The 23,029-nt window shown below is 38.8% G+C and overlaps 2 protein-coding genes across 2 annotated transcripts in view; both read right to left on the reverse strand.

Moving 5' to 3' along the window:
* Positions 1-852: 852 nt before the first annotated feature.
* LOC114158935 (solute carrier family 22 member 2-like) lies at positions 853-7,160 on the reverse strand. The gene is made up of 11 exons (XM_028040856.1): positions 6,629-7,160; positions 5,627-5,730; positions 5,379-5,533; positions 4,786-4,954; positions 4,354-4,468; positions 4,178-4,278; positions 3,175-3,389; positions 2,485-2,593; positions 2,300-2,412; positions 1,856-1,955; positions 853-1,120 (listed from the first exon to the last, which is right to left on the reverse strand). The coding sequence occupies exons 1-11, from the start codon at positions 7,028-7,030 to the stop codon at positions 1,027-1,029; spliced, it is 1,677 nt and encodes a 558-aa protein (XP_027896657.1). The 5' UTR covers positions 7,031-7,160; the 3' UTR covers positions 853-1,026.
* An 870-nt stretch (positions 7,161-8,030) lies between these two features.
* igf2r (insulin-like growth factor 2 receptor) overlaps positions 8,031-23,029 on the reverse strand; it is a 42,679-nt gene continuing 27,680 nt past the window's right edge. The window contains exons 35-51 of the mRNA XM_028040054.1: positions 22,378-22,486; positions 21,652-21,733; positions 21,434-21,567; positions 20,829-20,978; positions 20,595-20,753; positions 20,306-20,516; positions 19,177-19,329; positions 18,484-18,724; positions 16,184-16,320; positions 15,909-16,026; positions 15,033-15,179; positions 14,063-14,247; positions 13,682-13,868; positions 13,473-13,610; positions 12,279-12,348; positions 11,938-12,204; positions 8,031-11,013 (exon numbers count right to left, since the gene is read on the reverse strand). Coding sequence (XP_027895855.1) covers positions 10,891-11,013; positions 11,938-12,204; positions 12,279-12,348; positions 13,473-13,610; positions 13,682-13,868; positions 14,063-14,247; positions 15,033-15,179; positions 15,909-16,026; positions 16,184-16,320; positions 18,484-18,724; positions 19,177-19,329; positions 20,306-20,516; positions 20,595-20,753; positions 20,829-20,978; positions 21,434-21,567; positions 21,652-21,733; positions 22,378-22,486 — 2,611 coding nt within the window. The 3' untranslated portion in view covers positions 8,031-10,890. The remainder of the gene's footprint in view (positions 11,014-11,937; positions 12,205-12,278; positions 12,349-13,472; positions 13,611-13,681; positions 13,869-14,062; positions 14,248-15,032; positions 15,180-15,908; positions 16,027-16,183; positions 16,321-18,483; positions 18,725-19,176; positions 19,330-20,305; positions 20,517-20,594; positions 20,754-20,828; positions 20,979-21,433; positions 21,568-21,651; positions 21,734-22,377; positions 22,487-23,029) is intronic.

Raw genomic sequence — 23,029 nt, forward strand, 5'->3', positions numbered from 1 at the left:
GAAAAACCTTCAAACTTTTTAATGAGTGAATGACAGAGGAGTTATCCAAACTTTAATACGCATAATTTGTAACAAGCATGCTTTCTGTTTTCAATGAAGTATTACACAATCACAGATTCAAGGAATACAGATAATCATTGGTATCCAGGAATGTTTAGGATTCAATGATTTACATATTTAGAAAAAGGACATCTTCATAACCAGCATTATATGAAATATAGGAAGGAGGATCAAAAAAAACAAATTCAGCATGTTTCTTCTTCAATACAGAATAAAGTCAAAACTTTCAAGAAAAATGTAGAAATGCTGAGAAAAATGTCAAAATTCAGTTTTAAAGATAAAACATTGACAATAATGTGGAAATAAGTCAGAATGATGTAACTGCTGCGTTCAAGATGTTTATATCCTAAAGTAGAAATAATGTCCCTCTTATTAAATCTTATTCTAAAAACATAAACCATATTTACGAGGAATAATTGATAGACGTAATTTACTTTTTATACTTTTTTCTATTTCATTTTTAATTTTAAAATGGAAACACAACAGCAGCTAAACTTCCTCATTGTTTTTTTCTTCTTCATAGAAATATATGTAACGTTTCTCCACAGAAACAATATATAGACAATAAATTATGAACTTTAGCTGAATAAAGGTGAGTTACTGTGAACTAATGAAAGTTCATAGACTGTATAGTTTGAACATGAAATCATGAAGTAAAAACTTCCATTTTCAGCCCCGATTATCAGATGTTTCAGCTGCATGATTATCGCCCTCTGCTGGCCATAAAACATCACGTTAGATTAAAAATCAGTAAAACTTTTTACCTCTGAACAAAAACACTCAACACTCCAGTGTATTTAGAATAAAACTCTTTAATAATTTAATACTGTAGCCAAACAGCAGAAAACATAAACGCAGATTCATCTTAGCTCTAACTTCTGTGAATATGTGAACAGTACAGCAACAATATGAGTTTTAATGAATCCAAACAAATAAAAACAGAGTTGAGGAAGAGAAATAAATAAATCAGACAGCTGCTGGTTCTTTGCAGGACGACACGTTGCTGTTGGGCAGCAGGTTGGCCACCTGCTGGCTCTCCAGCATCATCTTTTCCTTCACCCTGAACACAAACATCATGCATGGAAAAACCTTTGTCAATTTATACAATAGAACATTTTAATTTTACCTTAGTTCGCTTCAGGAAGACAGGCAATAAGCACAACCTTTTAAATATTTAGCTACATATGGTTAAAAAATGACAACAGAGATTGGGCCAGGCTAAGAAAAAATAAATAAAATAACAAGAATTATGAGAAGTCATAAAATCGCGTAAATAAACTCGTACGAGAATAAAGTCATAATATTACAAGAATAAAGATGAAATATTCTGAAAACTCTGACAACAAAAAGATTATTAGAGAGATGCTAAGACAATAAAAAAAAAGATAATATTATTAGAATTAACTTATATGAGAATAAAGTCATTGTATTGTGCGATATTCTTATATGTCTTTATTTTCGTACAAGTTTATTCTCATAATATTACAACTTTATTCATGTACGTCTTTATAAATGTACTTTTATTTCTATCACTATTTCTTAGCATAGCCCTAATACTCCGTTGTAAAAAATTTATTATTGTGGAGGTTTAGTTTCCCCTGTCAATCTTTTTTTTTTTCAGTAAAAACTAATGTCTCCCCCTGCTGGCTAGTAGATAAAATGCATGCTTAGAAATCATAAATATTGGTTTTATTTTTAGACTCCGTTTCTTTTCCTCAGTTTGATTCTTTAATCCATGAACGAAACTGGACAGGCGCATTTAAAAATATTCTCTTTTTTGTAACAAGCAGCTCACCTCTCAGGAAACTCGATATGGTCGATGGTGTCAGGCAGCGGCACACCTCTGGTTTCTGGAAGAAGGAGAACTAAACCACCAGCCACGAAGGCCAAACATCCTGCAGAGCAAATTAGAAACTCAGCTTTTATAATCATGCTAACTTCTCATTTTTTGTCACAACTAAAAGTTTTAGTTATTACTTAAAATGAGAACGTAAAACAAGCTCCTCTTTCTTGCTGAAAAGTTACTTGTAAGTAAGTTTTGTTTTATTTCAAGTGTACTAAAATATTTACTAAAATAATATCTTGTCCCCCAGTGGGGTCAGGAGGTGCTGGTTCCTCTCCAGCTAACGTTCGGGGCGAGAGGCGGGGTCACCCTGGACAGGTCGCCAGTCTGTCGCAGGTTTACATTGATGTGAACCTTAAATGACACTGTAGGTTATTTAAAAAACTAAGAGCACACCAAAAATGATGAGTGGGAGCTCAAGCCAGATGACAGCCAGTCTGTAGAGCAGGAAAGGAGCGACAATGCCCCCAACGTCACACAGAGTGGAACAAACCGACACGCCGAAGTTCCTAGAAAGACAAGTCTGAGATTTAAAATGCTTCTTAACCGAAATATACGAACAATCAAAGAAAGAGTCTTACCGGACAAATGTTGGGTAGAGTTCAGTGTTTACGAAAACGACCATCTCAAAGGTCATGGTGATCCCCAGCCGACCAACGCAGGCCACCACAGTCTTAAACCAGAACATACCTGAGAGAGTCGAAGAAAAATAAACTGTTAACTTGGAGTAATACATTTAGCTTTCACAGCTGATGGTCTGATACACTCAGTTCAATTGGGGATCAAAATTGAAACATTTGTTACATTTTCAGCTAGTTACGGTTAGCTATGTGTCAAAGTTAACCTCCTCGCCTGTGGGGGCGCTGCATCAAGAACCACTGAAGGAAACAAAACGAAAACTTCTGAATGTAAAACAAAATGTAGTGGCAACAGATTTTAATGGATGTAGGATTTCTCTTTTGTCTTTGTAAAAGACCATGAACCATTTCTCCCACTAGAGCTAGACACACGTTTGTTTTGGTTGTATTTACCCAGAATGCCTTGTGTTTTAGTTTGCTTCCTGCTTTTAGAGCGGTCACATATGCATTCAAACCGCACCAGAGTCCACATCAACCGAACCGAGACCGAGGTTTGTAGGCGAACTAGAGTTCGCTTTAGAGTCCAATTACACATTCACACCTCCCCAAACGAACCAGACAGTTTAGAGTTAAATGAAAGCGGACCAAACAGGGCTGGTGTGAATGCTCCCTAGTTTCTCCTGAGAGCCTCACTGTCAGGGATGAAGGCTGTGATGAAGCAGGAGGCGCCGGCCACGATGTTGGCGGTGGCGAATGGGAGGCGTCGGCCGATTCGCTCGATGGTGAACAGGATGAGGAAGGCGGCAGGGAACTCCACCAGCCCGGAGATCAGGAAGTCGATGTAGACGTTTCCTCCCAGAATTCCCAACCGCATGATCAAACCCTGGTAGACGACGGCACTGGTGAACCTGGGGGCACGCCGACACAGAAGCCTTAGAAACGCATTTTTGGGATTAACATAACGATAGAAGCATGAAAATTGTACCCTAAAATTTTGAAACTGTGTCAAAATCAGGCTAAAATTAAATCCAGAAAGATTCTCTTCAGCCTGGGAATGAAAGGGTTAAGTTTTTGTTTGTTTTTTTATTTTTTTTTACGTATTTTGTTATAAAACAGATAATCTGTGAAAAGATCGGTCTATTCCACCTCTTACCTGAGGTCTGAAGAAATGCAACACTCCTGGTCAAAAACAACCAATCAGAGCGAGGAGGAAGGTCATAATGCCATCAATCAACCTCATGTACTTGTTGCTAAATGTGCTAATGGTGGAGAAACACTTACCTTTACAGGAAAACTGTTTATCTGCCATAATTAGTGGCTATGCTATCTAGCCTTACCATTCACAACAGGCTCTGCTGACAAAGAGAAACTGAATCAGCCATGATTGGCAGCGCTAAGACCCGCCTCCTTGCTCTGATTGGTTGTTTCTAGTTAGCGCTACAAGACGGCACAGGAGCTCAGTTTTTTCACAGATTATCCCTCTCATACCATATTGTTATAATTTAGAGTCAGTTTCAATGAATTATTGACTTAAAACAAGCTCCTATATCTGCCTGAAAAGTTACATGTAAGTTAGTTTTGTCTTGTTTCAAATTTACTAAGATATTTGAACTGGAAACTAGACGACCAAAACTTTTGTTTTTCAAAAACTGGGGGAAAACCAGTGTTTGCATGGAGTTTTAAGAGAAAAGCTCACCAGTTGAAGCTGAGAATAATTGTGTGTTTTCTCATTTTTGGAGTTCTGATCAGGTCCATAAAGGAGGCGGTGGAGGAATCAGCGTTATCATCCGACAGCGTCTATAAAACACAAACATTCAGGAGTTTCACACGCCGGGTTATCTGTCCAGACTGAGGAGGAGAGATGAGTGCTACCTCGATCATCTTGGACAGAGTCTTCCTGTTTTCCTTCGCCATGTCTTTGGTGATCTTCACAGCTTTGGACTTCCTGTTCTGAGACAGCAGCCATCTTGGAGATTCAGGGATGAACCTTAGAGGTAAAGACGACGATGGAAATCAGGAATCTTCCACAAATCCCAGTTTTTCACCTCATACTGTATGTCTAAATTATGAGCTTTTGCAAGCCAATTTTGAAAAAACTCATTTTCCAATAAAATGTTTTTGCACTAGGATGAGGTGGTTTTTTGTGGTGTATCAAAAGTTTTGGGGGTTTTTTTGTGAATCACACTCATCATGTGATCAACAGCCTATGGAAGAAGATTAGGGCCAAAAAACATTCTGACATTTTTCTTTGTTCACTAAAGAAGTTCACTGTTTACTCATCAGTGAGGCATTCAGGCGTCTCACCAGTAGTAGGACAGGAAGAGGATGTAGGGGACGGTGATGACGACCTGCAGCCAGCGCCAGTCCGTGATGAAGTAGGCGAGCAAAGGGAGGATGAGGATGCCAACGCTGAAGAACATCTGGTAAATAACTCCCACCGTCCGTCTGAACTCCACCCCAACAATCTCTGTGACTGATGTACAAACATTTTGTTCTGGATTTTTTTAACTACACAGAATTAATTTATTTCTATTTATGTAGAACAATGATGACTTTATTAGAACTGAAAAATCTCCTGATGCTTGTTTTGTTTCATGGATGTACAGCTGGCCGATGTGTTCAATGGTATATTGGAAAGAAAAAAAAGGAGTAAATTTCCTTAAAAGTGATAAGAGCTACTTTATATGCTTTTATGTAACTGTTTTATGTTTTATGTAACCTGCAAACCACAGAAGTCAAAGCACCACAAACAAATCCTGGACAGTTTTAACAGTTTTTAAACATCATTACTTAGAATTTATTGTGACAATAATAAATCAAAATCTTATTATGCTAAGAAATTTATCACGATAACTGATAAGCAATATGATCTGTATGTTAAATAAAAAGATTCTCACTGAGTACGTATCCCGCCACCCATCCTCCTTTCACTCCGAACCCGTACAGAGTCCTGAAAACCAGTAAAGAAATGTAATTGGGAGCCACGGCCACCAGGATGCCGGCGATCCCGTTCAGCACGTTGGACATGAGGAAGCTCACTTTCCTCCCAAACCTGCAGAGACACAAACATTTACTGGGAAATGATCCCAAACTCCGACATCGTCCTGCTGTTTAAACTTAATCAGAGCAGAGAAAGCAAAGCAACCTGTCAGCCAGGTAACCGATGGCAATGCTGCCGATCAGGAAGCCAACGTTCAGCGTGGCCTGGTACAGATCCACCAGCCAGCCGTCTGAACACACTAGGTCAAACTGCAGACACAAAATCAGGGTGAAACATGAAATAATTTATATTTTATTTGCGTTAAACAGAATATTAACCTGTTAGAAATATCAGTCTTGGTCAAGAATCTCCTGCAATTTTTTTTTTTTTATCTCAGTGGGATTTTCCTGGTGAAATAAAGGTTAATAAAATAAAATAAAAATAAATAACTGAAGCTACAAACTTTTGGAAAACCACAGAAGTACATTGCATTGATTTCAGAAATTTTAAAGAAAAAGAAAAAAGAATTTCTGAGCTTCAAAGGTAAAAAAACAAAACAAAAAAAACAACATTGGAAAAAAGAAAAGTTAAGGGGAAAAAACAAGGAACTTTTCTGAGTTTGAAAAATCAAATTTTTTTACTTTTCAAACCAAAACATTTCCCAGTTTTTTTCCTCCACAATTTCTGAGATGAATTTCATAATTTCTGAGCTTTTTCCTGGAAAAGAGACTTTTCAAACTCAGAAATTTCCACATCATTTTCTTTAATAATTCTGAGAATAATCTCAAATCTCATTTTTTTTGTGCAAATTTTTTATTTTTCAAATTCAGACATTTTTATGTAGTTTTTTCGAAAATGTCTGGGATTGATCTCAAAATTGCTGAGTTATTATTTTTTTTTTTGTCAAATGTTCAGCTTCTCAAACTCAGAAATGTCCGAATCTTTTTCTAAATAATAAATTTACTCTGTCTTCATAGTTTTGCCTTATTTCAAGTGTACAAAGACTTACACTAGAAACTAGACCAGCTTGGTCAGATTTTGTGTTTTTGCAGTGAAAACCAATTTTCTCCTGCAAACTTTGCTCAGGCAGAAATGTTTATCCTTCACCAAATGCAATAAAAATAGAAACTTTTTATTTTCTATCAACTCAAACTCAACTTTCCTCACCTCGGTGACGAAGGACTTCCTCCCTTCATAGTCGTACTCCCAGCCCTGGGTGCAGCCGGCCGTGGGGGTTTCGCTCCGGTCCGTCTCCCGTGGATCGCAGCTGCTTTCCGTCACATTCCAGTCCACTTCGTAGCGCAAACAGCTGCTGCGCTGCAGAACCCCGGTGATGTTGAGCAGCGGCGCCGTCAGCCTGCGACTCTCCTCCCGGCTCCATCCGCAGGCCTCCCTCCGCTGCACCGCCGCCGAGTCCCGGCACCAGTGATCCGGCGTGAAGCCCTGGAACACGATGCCCACGTACACGCCGGCCCACGGCATGGACACCAGGCACAGCAGGGCGAAGACCCGCTTCTGGCAGCGCCCGAACTTCCCCGCTTCCTCCAAGATGTCGTCAAAAGTGGCCATGAGTTTTGCCTCCAAGCAGCTGATCTGTATGCCGGGCCTCCCGCTGCGCACCGACCATTCGAACTGCGGGCCCAGTTTGGCCCAGTTGGGTTTTTAACGGGACCAACTGGAGCAACGGTCCACTGAAATGTGTCTGTTCTTTGCATGCTGTGCAGCAGAGCATGAAAAACCTTTGCTGTGATTTTTACAGACGTCAGACGAACAGTTAGAAGTTGGCGCAAAGCCTGCATGAATTTCTCAAAGCTCCGTTAACATAATTGCATCTGATGGAGCAGCTTGATGCAACCAGTTAAAGTTTAAATACTGCGCATTTCAACCCGCTCAGGTCTGAATTAATTCAGACTAACTCGCATCGTCTCAGACGAGTCTGAAAAGTGTTTCTATGGAGCGAAATTGGGGCCATACAGTTTGTTCAAAAGGAGAAAAAAACAACCTTGAAACTGAAGGAAAAAAAAACACAGATTAGTAAGAGAAAAAGAAAGATTTTACATTAAACAGTTATTTTGAAATTAACAAGTTTGAAACTGAAAAACAGATTTGAAAATGGAAACGGTAAACTGAATAAAAATATTTTAAACTTAAAAACTATTTTGACAGACAAAAGATTTGAAACTGAAACATTATTTTGTAATTGAAATAACTTTAAAGCTGAAAAACAATTAAATTGAAGATTTGAAACTGAAAAACAGTTTCCAATCTTTTTTTCAGTTTCAAACATTTCTTTCTAGTTTCAAATTTCTAAAATACAGTTTATGGCCCCAATTTAGCTCCGTAGAACCTGAAAAAAACCCCAACTTGATTCCAAAAATAGCATTGAACATTTTTAACAGTTTTACATCCATTTTACAGTTTTAAAACTTCTTCAGTTTCAATTGTTTTTTCTGTTGCACAAAATTTATGGCCCCAATTTAGCTCCATAAAAAATTCAATAATGTAAAGAAAAAATCGAAGGAATATTTCATAAAAACTGTCATCAGGATGAGATGAAACTTCAACAACAGAGTGCAGATCTCTTATTTATTCAAATAATGCATTATTCTTCACATCAATCTTTTGTTTTTAAATAAGAAAACGGAAAAAGCTGCAAACAGAGAATATAATTCAGATCAACTCAAACATAACGAACCCCATAAGTACCAAATCATCATCCCATGGGATTTTTCCAGTTTATGTCACAGCTTTCTCTTAACTCCAGATTTCAACCTGAAAGAGTTTCACGGATGAGAAAGTTCAGGAGAACGTTTACGACAGAACAGTCCCATGCAGAGGAGAAAAGGACGCAACAGAAAACGGGAAAAAGTTACAAAATTCCCAAAATAACAGTTCAAACCAGAATTCATTAACGAGTGATTGAACTGGGGCTGTTTTATTTTTATTTTACATTGATGAAACTTCAAATCAACAGTTTAATCATTTAATTTCATCTTTGAATCCTTTGATAAATAATCTGAAATCATGTTGAGGAAAACCCACACACTGTCTCTCTCTCCCATGACGAAATCTGATTTTTAAATGAGATATTTGTGATCCAAGTGATAAAAACAGGAGCGCTAACGAGTGTTTGTGGTTTGTTTTTGGTCAACTCATCCATAAAAACACTGTTGGACTCTAAAAAAGAAAGAGCTTGACGTAATGGTTACCTACAGAAGCTTGAATACTCCAGTTTGTCTAATCCTAAAGAAATTTCTCTCCTAATTTGCACTTAAAATATAGATTTTTTGTCACATTCTAAGATTTTGTTCCAGTGTATTTTACAGGAAGTGACATGAAGTCTCAAGTAGATTGTATTTAGGTAGATGATAGAAATAACAATAAATTTTGTTTTCATTTATCAGGTTTTTTCAAGTGTTTTGAAGATCAAGAAGAATTTTTGTATTTTTTTAGAGGAGAAGATAAACTCTTTCTGTAGGAGTGTAGCAGTACATGTGATTGTCCCAAATCCCTCAAAGTAGGACAGAAAGAGCAAAACCTATGGAAGGCTGAGGTGGGAAAAAATGAAAAGCCAATCTAAAGCTCTCCACACTACAGCAATGCAAAGATCGCATCAGATGTTTGTTTTATTTATTTTGAAACATTTAGAGCTTTTGGTTACCAATGGTTACAAAGGAGAGCAGGTTGGGAGTATGGCAAGCCAAATGGTCATGTAATCAAGCACTTTGCTATGCCTGGTTGTGTCTAACATTAGTAAACTTTTAGTAAGTAACAAGGCTCCTAAATAAAGTTTGTTTTCTGTTTGAAATGAGGTTTTTGTTTCTGTACTAAACCAAGATCAACCCTGACGTGGTTTATTTGTACTGCTACACTCAATTCCTGTTTCTGATCCCAAGTTGGACACTGCAAAAACACAAAATCTTACCAAGTATTTATGTCTAAATTCTAGTGCAAATATTTGAAATGAGACAAAACTAACTTACAAGTAACTTTTCAGGAAGATATAAGAGCTTGTTTTAGGTAAATAATTCCTTAACATTGATGAAAACGTTATAGTTCCATGGGTAGATTATATCTGCATACGGATTTATAACACGGGAAAAATGTTGTTACAAGTCAAATAATTTGCTAGTGGAAATGGCACTTTCATCAATATTGAAGAATAATTTATTTAAGCTCATATCTTTCTGAAAAGTTACGTGTAAGTTAGTTTAGTCTTATTTCAAGTACACAACGGTATCTGTACCTGTTCAGGTTTTGTGTTTTTGAGGTGGAAACTGACTTTTAGGACATCAAAATGAAGTAAAAGTTTTTGCATTAACATCAGTTCAGATTTAGATGTTCATTATTTTTCTTTTAGCAAAATTGAAATAAATTTAGTTAGATTTGCAAAAAAAATTAAAACTCTTGTTTGACCTGTGTTTATAATTTTGTCATTTTGTGGGAGTTGCTACTTTTCTTAATTCAATAGCATAAATTGGACAAAAAAAAGAGGATGTTTAAGAAAATATGAACCATTTTAAATCCTGGAATTACTCAAAACTAGAACATCTGAGCACTGATTCATTGGCAAACAAGTTGCCCAAAGACCGTGTAAAGAACACTGCAGATTGGTTTTATCTCTTACACCAAACAAATACTGATGCAAGTTAAACCTGCATGTTTTTGGCCAACTGTGAACTCTGACACTGAAAAATCTAAAACATTTTGGAGCAGAAACATCAGCAAGACCTGCAAACCAAAGTTGAGTCTATAACATAAAAGAGCAGGAAAAAAGTCTAGATTAGTGACTGAAATATGGCTTCCATTCTCCAGTTTCCCCTTCAGTCGACTGTCCATTCCCACTTCAGGCTGTCGTACAGAAAATCCGTTAAATAATCATAAAATAAACGTGTGTGCGACACACCAAAGAGGTCGAGAAACAAAAAACAAACAACATGATCGTCCATTTACAAAAAAACCTGTTCGCTGGACAAAACCATCAAGGAAGGCATCAAACTTTCTTTTTAAGGGGAAAGAAAGAACAAAACCTGCTCTGCTAGCAGCTGTAAACAGTGTCTTCGTCCCTTAATAACGTTTCACCAGCTTCCAACACGTTCCTAAGGAAAACCTAACGAATGTTGTGCTGATTTCATCAAAGTGCTAAATTAATGGCACAAACTTATTAAAACTGAAAAATAAAAATAGAGTTGTGGTTTTCTCACCGAGGAACGTGTGCAATCGGGGTTTAGTTGAGAGACGCAGGTGCTAAAGGCCTGAAGAACAGTTTTAAATAATAAACCTCTCAATAAATTAAAATCAACACCGGCAGTTCGAGTCCGAATCGGCCGAGAAAAGGCGCAGCGGAGGGGAGAGAAAAAACGCAATCTGTTGGTTTTGCTGCTGCCATCTTGGAGACATTCACTGAGAGAAGAGTTCAGGCGGTGACATCACACCCTGAGGAGATCCTCGTCGCTGTCGTCGTCCTCACGCTTCCGGCTGCGAGGTTTGCTGCTCTTCCTCGCCCTGTCCGACTCCTCCAACAAGCCCACCAGGTCTTCATCACTCTCCTCCTGGAGTAAAAAAACAAAATGCACACTGTGAGGCTTTGGAGACGATTTATTATCCCAGAAACTGTTGTGATAAACCATAATATTCTAAACTGATTTTGCAAAAATCAAAAGTAAAGCAAGGATAAACAAAAACAAATTTCACTGGTTGATAAATTGTCACAGAAATTATTGTAAAAAATGATGCAATTCTTGTTTTGAGTCTAGATATTAATATCTGTATCAGTTCCGATGTTAAAAAAAATCTAGATTGGGTATCGGTGACAATGTGTCCAATCCATATAGGTAGATCTATTCATTCTAATTCTTTATTTATTTATTTATTTATTTAGCATTATATTTAGAATTCCTAATTTCACTTTCTCGAACCATTTGAAAGACGTTTTGTTGCAGTTCATTTCTTTATTATTAATTTTACAGTCGCTGTTCTGACGGAACAAATTAAAGTTGTAGCTTATTAAGCTACTGGTGGGCGTGCCGTGGTGGCGTAGTGGTTGGCGCAACCCGTATTTGGAGGCCTTGAGTCTTCGACGCGGCCGTCGCGGGTTCGATTCCCGGACCCGACGATATTTGCCGCATGTCTTCCCCCCTCTCCTTCCCCGTTTCCTGTCAGCCTGCTGTCATATAAGGGACACTAGAGCCACAAAAGACCCCCTGGAGGGGTAAAAAAAAAAAGATTAAAAAAAAAAAAAAAAAAAAAGCTACTGGTGTATTTAACTGAGCTGTACTGGTGCAGAATTAGCAAATAAATTTATGTCTACATTTTAAATCAATTCAACGTTGTTTCTCTGTATCTGTGTTGTTGTCTACAATGGATAATAAAATAATCCATTTTATTATTTACACATAAATAAAATGGATTATGGAGTTTTTGTAAACAAAATTTGAGTTTAAAAAAATGACCGATCGACCGGCTTGACCTCTGACCTGCAGGACGGAGCTGCGCTGAGTCCTGGACGCCGCTGGCGGTTTCAGCACTCTGACGCCCGGGACGCTCAGCACCTCGTCCTCGCTGTCGTCGTCCTGCTCGTCCAGAGAGAACGAGCGCAGCCCGTCCGTGTTCACCGGCTTGGTCCTGATGTGGCCGTTGCTATGGTTACTCCTCCCGCGGTGCGAGGAGGAAGACAGAGGGGCTTCCAGCTCCTCCATCAGCCACTCCATCTCCTCCTCACCGCCTTCCTCATCCGTGTTGACCTGGGGGTCAAAGGGCGGATTTAGCAGCAGCAAACTGAGAAATCCTGCGCTCTCTGAAGGCGGCAAGAACGAACCTTTGAATATTTATACGAGACTTGATTTCCTCTCTTGCAGCAGCCGGCGACCTTCTGCATCACGAGCTCCCTGAATGTTTGATGAGAGAGAAGAAACAAAAACTGATTTTTTCTTAGGCTGATTTCACACCCGTCAGTCTCATAATCAAATATTGCAACCGAAGTTGTTACATTTGTTTAATTTTCATTCGGTACAGTTCGCTTTCACACCAAGTCAAAGCAAACTGATTGAAAAAACCGTTCCCCTCCTTGCCTGTAGGGGCGCTGCATGAAAATCTCTGAAGACGACACTGAGCAAGATTGAGCACTTTGGAAACATCAGAAATGCTCCGAGCTGACACAGATCTGCTGAGGTAGGCTTTGACCTCCAGCACACAGCTCTGTAAGGTCTGATTGTGTCTGATTGGTTTGTTGCCATGTCTTATGCAGAAATGCACTTCAAGAGCTTCCACTCTGCGGTTTTTGTATCCAGAGGCAACATGAATACGAAACATTTAGCTGACATGGTGAAGAATTATGTAAATTTTTTATGATTCTTTGCTAAACAACCACAAAGACAAAATGACTGAAAACCTCAGAATGGGAATTACAACGTGGTCGTCCAGGGAGGAGGTCGTCTGCAGAAACTGTAAAAATAACTGAGGAAGTAATTCCATCCAAGCATCGGTTAATATGTACAATTTAATAAATGTGACACTTTAGCTCCATTTGCAAGGCAGACTGGAGTACATCATGAGAATCGTTTTCAAAATCGAAGGCAGAATTTTTTTGACTCCAAAATCAATTTAGGATGGAATCGTGGCCTCAAAAATCCAAACTGAATCAAATTGTGAGTAAGAAACCGATTCCCAGCCCTAGTATTTACCCAGAATTCCCTGTTGTCGATCGTTTCCTGCTTTTCTAGCAGTCTCCTGTTCGCTTGACGTTCCCATCAGCATTCGAACTGCATCAGAGTTCACTTCAACCGAACAGAGACTGAGGTCTGTAGAGTTCATGAGCTCAACTACACATTCACACCTACAGAACAGTGAATATTTAAAAACAATAAAAGTTTTTTGTTTTTAAGATGCAGTGTTGGCTTTTAAACCCTCAGATTATCTGTTTATATTTTTGTTTTCACTTCGTTTAGACAAACTGGACTTCCTAGAGACAATCGAACTGCAGTTTGATTAAGATGGACTGAACAGGACTTACCTTCGTTCTCTTTTGTGCAGCAGATATCCCAGCAGACAGACGACCAGAACCACCAGCAGGAGGGTCAGCATTATTCCCATCGCCTGGCTGCGGCGGGAAGAATCGATGTCGCCGTCCGACGTCTGACGATCGATGGTTCTGCAGAGAATCGACCTCCGTTTGAGTAAAACCTCTAAAACAAGGCGTGAAGTCAGGAGACGTTTACTCACATCAGCCCACACACGGCTTCTGTGTGCCACACAAACAGGTACTGGCAGTCGTCCGTCTCCAGCAGGAACTCTGGGATGCCGACGCCGACCGACGGGCTGCAGTAGAACGTGATGGTGGAGTAGACGGTTCTGTTCTCCTCGTTGTGGCACTTAGAGTCCGAGGGAACGAGAACGTCCAGGTCTCCTCCTGGAGACGCCAAGCAAAGACCTTAGGCCTGACATTTTTAGATCAACTTTGCAATGCTGAGCTTTGAGGAAGCTAATCACAATGCTAACAGGATTAGCATGTCTGCTGCTGATCGGAGTAAACTTGAACAAAAGGAGAAAGGAACCAGCTTTTCTACAACAATCGCAGGTTTTGGTGTTAACCACATAAATTACCGTTAATGTAATACTTGGCCTTGTCAGAGGAGCCAATCTTGCGCCTGTAGTCTGCGTTCAGTTGCACCTGGCAGATGTTTGCACCAAGGCACTTCGGCAGGGAGTTGTTGGTGATGCCGGACAGCTGGATGTGGTAGATGTAACGGTCGCCGTTGGTACGGATGTCGCCAGATGCCTGATGTGGTCTGACACAGAAATAAATAGTTTGCACATTTAATTTTGCGCTGAAACTAATGATTGTTTTAGAATTTGATTAATCGGATAAAAACAATTGGAACTTTTCGCTGATTTTTCATCTAATTCTTTTTTAAACAGTATTAAAAATTCATAAAAAGATGCAATAAACAATTGAATTTCTTTACTAAATAAGAAAATAAACATATAATTGCATAAAATAACATTTCGGTATTCCCTTAGTGCACATTTGATGCTAAAAATACTTCAATTTAATTTATTTATATGGCACCAATTGGTGCCATCAATCATCAACATGTGAAAAGCTTTCTGCTTGACTCATTCAAACAGTGTGAAGCTCTGTTGATTAACTTTTGGATTCACTAATTAATAATTTGATAGAAAAGATGCTTCATAAGAGATTTTTTTTAAAACTAAATTTAAACCAGATGAAGTTAAAACAGTGCCACTAGAAATGTTTATAGCTTTGGCTTAATTACCGCTCTGACTATTATTCTTTCAGTAAATGGCATTTTATAAGTCTGTATACTCCACTTAACGATTAATTGATTACCAATTGGTTGACAATGATTTCAGTAATCAATTAATCACGATAATTTCAGATTTTACAATAAAACTATCAATTCAGAGCAGATTTTTGAGGTTATCCTAATTAGTTTGGTGAAGATGAAGAAGTTCTTGAATGAAAACTTGGATTGTTAAACTTTTGTCTCTGTTGTACAGCAGGTTGGTTCCTGTAATATTATAAACATTAATATGACACTGTATGGGTTACCTGGTGTAGAGTTCTCCCAGATTCAGACTGGTTCCGGTGTCGGGAACCTTTATCATCCCGTTCTCGATATGGACCTCCTGCGGCTTCACAGCGCAGGCCAGGCGAGTCTCCCAGCCAATCACGAACTCACAGGTCGCCATGTCGACCCTGTTCCACGCACAGAACAGGAACCATCATGGAGGACTTCACTGACTCGCATTCACATTTACACTGAATAAGGGCGAAACCTCAGACATGGCGGGAAATATCAGGTGAAAGTGAAACTTTATGAGGAAATTATTCAGTTTTAGTTAATAAACATCCTGAAAATGAAATATGAGATAAATCCTGAGCTAAAGAGAAGAGTTTATTTTATAATGTTCATAAACACTTTAATGCAAAGGATTAGAGGAGTCAAGGAAGGAGAAGAAAGGAAAGAAGGAAAAAAGAAGACATTTTACAGACGAAAAGGAAACCAGAAAGGGAGGACATGAAATATTTTAAAGCTAAAAAGAGAAAGAAACAGAGAAAGAAAGAAAAGCGAGAAAGGAAAAAGACAGAAAGCAATAAGGAAACCAATAAAGGAAGAAAGGTCAGGATAGGAAAAATGCAGGAAACAGAATGACACAAAAAAGGAGAGAATAAGACAATGACTCTGTGTGTGAGGAAGAGATGAACGTCATGAAGAAGGAAGGAAATATTTTCTAGATTTCTACAGATCTGGAAATCACTGCCTGCAGCATCACATGTGGAAGCGAAGATAGCATAACTGATTTGAACAAATCAGCCCCTTATTGTCCCAAAACAAAAATATTTTCCTTTAGATAATGAATTAGTGTGACATGTCCGACAATTTTCCAGGTGAAACATGTAAGATCTGTGTTTGTTGTGTTTTACCTGAGGAGTGACGGGTGACCCACAGTGGAGCCGCAGCTCAGCTGGATCACCGTTTTGGCCTTCAAACTGTTACCGCACACATCGTCTCCGTCTGAATAGTTCACGTTTATCTTTCCACCTGTGGAGGGACGCAAACCTGATGAAGAGGCTTGAAATTTACAAAAAGACTGGAAGGCAAAACTTTAGAAAACAGCAGAACCTGTGGTTCGAAAACTACTTTTAAAATGTTTCTGTTGGGGGAAAATATTTCCTGTTATAATCTGTGCATTTCCTACCAGTGTAGCTCATTTTCTGGGTGTAAGCCCAACCCAGGGTCTGAGTCTGTCCGGATTTGGAGTGTCGACACACCGTCGCCCCCGTTGGACAGCTGGTCAGCCCACCATAGATTCCCTGACACAGGTTGAAGTAATACCTGCGGGAAGGGGTCCACATTTATAGAGTCAATGTTGCTAAACGCACCATTAATCACTCAGGCTTAAAACATTAAAGAATGTATTTTGAATCATAAAAAAATCTAAGGAAGTTAGCTTCAGCCTTTGTTTAAATCTGGATTTACCGCATCTGCCTTCTTCTGTTGCAAAATTATGGCATAAAATTTTGAAATGCAACATGGCCGCTTGTGACTGCAGATCGGATATGATGTAGTTCTACATATGAAAATGGCATTAATTGATTTTTTTGTTGTGAAAAGATCACAATCTGGCTGTTTAGACTGTCATGAATAGTTTGGGTTCATAGGTCACAATCTCCTGTTAGTTTGGCATTCAGAAGTGCTGCAATGGTTCAATGAAAGCCATAAGATTTTAATTTCGCCAAAAGGTTTCTCCTTCCTCTTAATTACACTCTTTGAATTAATGTCTCACATAAAACGCCAATAACTCTATTAAAGTTTCTAACTGTAATGTGACAAAATGTAAAACAGTCGGAGTGGTGTGAACATTTTTCCAAATGAACTGGACCTCATCAGTGAGTCATTCAGTTCTGCAGAGGTCTGTTAATCACTCATCGGTTTAAAGCAGAAATGTTAAAGCGGGACATCGCCTAAACCAGAGGTCACATCATCGCCTAAACCAGAGGTCACATCAACGCCTAAACCAGAGGTCACATCATCGCCTAAACCAGAGGTCACATCATCGCCTAAACCAGAGGTCACATCATCGCCTAAACCAGAGGTCACATCATCGCCTAAACCAGAGGTCACATCATCGCCTAAACCAGAGGTCACATCAACGCCTAAACCAGAGGTCACATCATCGCCTAAACCAGAGGTCACATCAACGCCTAAACCAGAGGTCACATCATCGCCTAAACCAGAGGTCACATCATCGCCTAAACCAGAGGTCACATCAACGCCTAAACCAGAGGTCACATCATCGCCTAAACCAGAGGTCACATCATCGCCTAAACCAGAGGTCACATCATCGCCTAAACCAGAGGTCACATCATCGCCTAAACCAGAGGTCACATCATCGCCTAAACCAGAGGTCACATCATCGCCTAAACCAGAGGTCACATCATCGCCTAAACCAGAGGTCACATCATCGCCTAAACCAGAGGTCACATCATCGCCTAAACCAGAGGTCACATCATCGCCTAAACCAGAGGTCACATCAACGCCTAAACCAGAGGTCACATCAACACCTAAACCAGAGGTCACATCATCGCCTAAACCAGAGGTCACATCAACGCCTAAACCAGAGGTCACATCAACGCCTAAACCAGAGGTCACATCCAGGTCAGGAATGTCCTCAAAGAGACCGTCGTGAGATGTTTAAGATATCACAGATTTCTCTGCATTTGATTAAAACTTCTAAAATTCAATAATTTTTTAACATCCTTTCATAATTAAGGAATTTGGGATGCAGATAAAAACATTTTTGAATTAAGCATACAACTGTTATGTTGAAGTTTCTTTGAGCCACAAAAAGAGTTATAGTGGGCCGGATTTTGCCCACAGGCCTTAAATCTGATACACGTGATCTAAAGCATGCAGGAAATACTACTTAATATATTATTTAGCTGAAAAGATTTTTGAATAAATTATGCAAAATTAACTGCTTTGATGTTTCTGTACTTCCACTTGGGTCTTAACTGCTTTTAAAACCAACACAAACACTTAAAAAAAACAAATACCCAGCCATTTTTTTGGCAACATGTTAATATTTTGGGGTGTCTGGAAAATGAGCCATTTCACAAACCTCCTGTCACCTAGCAACCCAAGCTGAGCTCCAGTATGTTTGGTCAGTTGGTTTTACCACTGTATAATGGCTGCTGGAAAAGACAAGTGTTTTTTGTTGACTGAACATCCAGAAATCACTTTCTGCATTGATGTTGGTTGTGCAGGAGGTTCCACTAATGTTTTTCAATGATGTAAGGTTGCATAATTGCGCATCCGTTTGCAGCCATTTTCAGGTACAAGCGTAAATGTTGAGTTGGAGGAACTACAATTTAATTATTTAAGAATGATTTTGTGCAAAGAAACTGTAACGAACATGCTTTGCAAGCCTATCCTGACCTGTTCATAGGTCAAATTTAAATACGAGCACCTAAAAAGACAAAGGGATGACCAACTTACGAATATCCTTGGCTGGTGAACTTCCACGGCTTGGTGCGGGATGACATGGATCGCAGATCGAACGTATGATGCTGGCTCACCAGTTTGCACTCCATCTTTGTTGGAGGACAGACGGCGCTGGTTTTCCACTGGAACGTGGCCAGGCAGCCGGCGGTCTCGGACAACAGCTCCGGGGTGCCGTGGCCTGCAAAGTGTTCGCAGGTGAAGAGGATGGACGACTGGCGCTTCGCAGAAGTTGGAACTGAAAGAGAAAATGGAGGAGAATTTTACATTTGAGACGTGATGCCTAGCAAAAAAAAAGAAATCTGAACTTGGACTAGGCCACTCTGATACAATCCCACTGTTCCTCTGAGTATTTCACAGAAATAACTACAAATGAAAGTAGCTGCATTGGATTTTATTTAAATGATCTGAAGTTAAAGGAGCTGAATACTTTTGGATTTGCATGTAAAAATCTAATTGAAAACATGTAATTTTTCTTTCCACTTCATGTTGAACAAGGTGCAAAGATTTTAAATGCTTTTGTTTTTCTAAAGTTTTGTTACACATTTACTGTTCAAATTCTGTTAAAAATTTAATATAAAAAATCTATTAAATAGTGGATTATATGATTTAAAAAATCTTTTCAATTGTATTTTTCTGCAGCGTTAAAGACATCCCGACCTTTTTGGAGGTCAGGAGTGAAAAACTCACCTCCACTGCAGAATCCCCACTTCTGGTCGACGTCGTAGTTGGAAGTTGTGGCACACCACTTCTTGCCATCCGTCCTTCCTTCTTTAGTGCATTCGCTGTACGACTTGCTCATGAAGGTGAACGGGAACACGCACGTCTCATTTTCGGTGGTCACTAGGAGACAAAAGCTGCTTCTTTAACTGGTTTCTGGCATTTTGATCAGCAGGAAGATGTTTCTGCTACAGTAATGTTCAGCCTGCTGCAGTTAAAAGCAAAGTTTTAACACTTTTCATACAGTAAACTTCAAGCACTTCTAAAGTCTTTTCAAGATAAGTTGTCAAACTTTTCTAGCACTGCAGTTTGGAGATAAAAACAAAGAATTGAGCTAAAAAAAAAAGAGTTTTAATTCTCTAAAACTCACCAATTTATTACTGTTTATAATAATGTCTTATGACAGTTTTCTACATTCTATGAAGACAAATATAAAGCAAAAGTTTATGTTTTGAAATGTCTCTTTCACACATGCACTAAACATTTGACTGATCTGAGAAAAAACCCCACAAATTTAACAAAAAATATTCTAATTACAATTACGTTTAACATACAAATAATTGAGCCATTAGGAATAATAAATATTGTGTAAGCACAATACATAAAGAAAGTTATGAAAAAAATTCTGAAAATATTTCCTGCCATTTAGCAAATTTGATTAATTTTAGTAATTCTAATTAACCTAAAAAAGAAGCGATTAATTGGATTCTTAATTTTTTATTTTTTTTTAAGTTTCTGAAAATATCTGGTTTCAAATGTAAATAATGTCCAAATTTGGGCTTTTAATCAAATGTTAGATTGCACTTTATTATAAAACTGTGAAGTCTTAATATCAAAACTTTGGATTTTGATATTTTTTTTTGATATTAAAAATTTTTTGATATTAAAAATTCAAGGATTTTATACAGAAATCGAGCGCTGTAAAGGATTTTAAGCACCTGAAATATGCATTTATAATACTAGAGTTTAAATTTGGTTGTTTAGCTTTAATGTTGTACAACAATTCTTTTAAAATATTTTTTATTTTTTGGTTCTTTCTGTAAAAAATAGTTTATAAATCGATAATTTTGTGTCATAAAGGAGAAAAGCGTCTTCCTACTGGCTGAGCATGGATCTCCTCCTCCATAGTGCATCAGCACCGCCTGGTCTTCGTGTTTGAAGTCCATCGTCATGGCTTTGCTGATGCCGTACGATGAAGCGGGCATCTTTGAACCAGAACCCGGAACCAGGCAGACCGTGCTCTGCTTGCAGCTTTTCTCCGCCACCGAGCCGCAGACGTTGATGTAATACTTCCCGGAGGATCCATTCACCTGCAGAACCGCAGATAAATGTGTTTATTTCTGAATCCAGACAGACTGGAACCGGAACACGAAGTCGCTGATCCTCACCTGGACTTCGCCGGAAAGAGATACGAGATCAAACGTGAAATCCAGCTGTGAGTCTTTGAGCTGGCAGCCACTGGTTTGAGTCGCATCTGGGCAGACGATGGGAGTCGCCCACTCAAACAGGTAGACGCAACCCTGCAGCCTCAGCATCTGAGGGGAACCCTGGAGGAAAATATCCAAAGATTAAAGACAGGGAGGCAGGATGGGATTATTTCTGATGAGAGAGGGCAGACTGACCAGCTCCAGGCCTTTCTGGCAGGTAAAGACGATGGTTGAACTGTAGTTGTGATGAGGATCTGCTGCACACCTGGTCGAGCTTTGGTAGGTGATGAACACTTCACCTGTCATGTTGTTCATCTGTGGGCCAGAGGTTGAACGGCCGATATCCTGCAACAGACAGAATTACAGAAAATTAAAGCAAAAAAAGAATAAGAGACAGAGCTAAACTTTAACATGTCTAATTAACCCCCTAAATTCAGTTGTTTTTAACTCCAGTTAACGCTTAAAAGAAAAATCATCCAGCTGTTTTTTGGCAATAAGTTAATGTTTTTTGGTGTCTGGAAAATGAGCTGCTTCAAAAACCTCGGGAATGTTGAGTCATGATGCGCCGTTGAAACTCTAATTTCTGACCATTTTTATTTTAATGTCTTGTGATTTTTTTTAAAGCTGAATAATAATGTGAATACAGAAATCAAGGTTGTTTTATCTGTGCACTGCCACTTTACAGAGCTGAAAGATTTCTATAAATAAAGTCTACCAATAACTATTAATGACAGAATGTGTGTTGATGGCTGCTCTGCTTATTTTGGTATAAAAAACAAATCGTATGCTAGATTTCTCACCACAGGTGGTCCGTTATCGGGGTCCATGCAGACTGCAGCACCAGGTGGACAGGTGACATCGGGGATGGGATTCAAAGGCTCGCAGAGGTTCAGGTAAAAGTCAGGAGAGTTGTCGTTTTGGTCCACTGCATCGTCTGATCGGACAGGAACGGAGAAGAAGACAGAGTTATAGACTCAAATAAATAAATTAAAAAGCAAGTAGAGCTGAGCCCACCCACCTGTAGCCGTGTAGTACCCAGTGCGGTGAATGAGAGGAGACAGGTCTATTAGAGAAGAGCCGTTGTGGGCCGAACAGGTCACCTAATGATTTAAATAAATCATATAAAAAAAATTAAAATGAGGACACCTTCAGGCCCATTTCACAGCACAACTGCATCCACTAAACCACTGCGATAAATCCCCATTTTAAAGCAGTGATAACATTAAGTTCCAGTATTTTGGGAATCATTTTCTAAGCAAAACTTCATAGAAAACAAAAACAAAGCCATAAAATCATGCATCCAATAGTCAATACTAGTGAAATTAAATTGGAATTTTTAAAACTTTTTAAACAGATCTAAAATAAGCTTGTCGTAATAAGAAATAAATCAAATGATGATTTGCATGATTTATCATTTTTCTCTTTTTCTACCAAAAGCTGGACGACAAAAGTCTTCATTACTTGGTCTCAAGTAGCCTCATTTCTTGAAGGACGAATTCATTTACAGAGACTTAAGAATGCAATTTTTTGTTGCTTTGTTTGTTTATTTTGGAGATTTAAAATGCCTTCCAGTTCCAATGTCAAATGTTTGCTAGAAATGAAAGTTTACTGAGCTTTGAGAACGACAGTTGAACATTACCATTGTATTATTTGAAAACAATCTCAAAACAACAATATTACCTTTTAACAAAATAACATGTGGTACAATTTAGCATCCAGAAAACCTAAACCATGAAACACGTACAGTTTGTTCACAAGCCAGCGCTGTGTGGACGGAGAAGAAGTGTGTGCAGGTCTCAGCGTTTGTGCTGATGAAGACTGGCTCCTCTGAGGTGGAGCTCATGTAGGAAGGCCTGAACAATCACATAAAGAGGAAAATAATAAACGTTGATGATTGTTAGCAAGAACAAATCACACTCTTTATACAAGTTTTTTTTAATATGCATGGAGTCAAGATAAAAAAAGCCACTAGATCCCAGAGAAACAGGAAGTCATGGCTACAACTTGAATTTATCCCAAAGGGAAATTAGATACATTTGTGACGCATATTTTCCAAGTATCGTCAAAAAGTCTTTGTGAATTGTGATGCTGCTCCGGTAGCAGTCAGTGTTGCAGCGTATTCTAAGAAGCCTCTGACTGCAGACTGTTGCTGTCTCATACTGTCACGACCTGCTAACAGGTCAATATCCAGGCAATATTGCATAATTCATCTCATTTGCTTTTGCTGCTCCTTTCAGTTTGGCTCTATGGATAAAAAGATGTTGGAGTAGGGGATGTCATTCTGGGCCACTATGATGGATGGAAGAGATGGTTCCTCCTCCTCTCTTAATAAATGAAGCTTCTGTTTCAATTAACCTGGGATTTGCTGATCAGTTGCTCCCGGTTGTTAAAAACCA

Source organism: Xiphophorus couchianus, chromosome 15 (assembly GCF_001444195.1).
Source record: "Xiphophorus couchianus chromosome 15, X_couchianus-1.0, whole genome shotgun sequence".
NCBI classification, from domain to species: domain Eukaryota; kingdom Metazoa; phylum Chordata; class Actinopteri; order Cyprinodontiformes; family Poeciliidae; genus Xiphophorus; species Xiphophorus couchianus.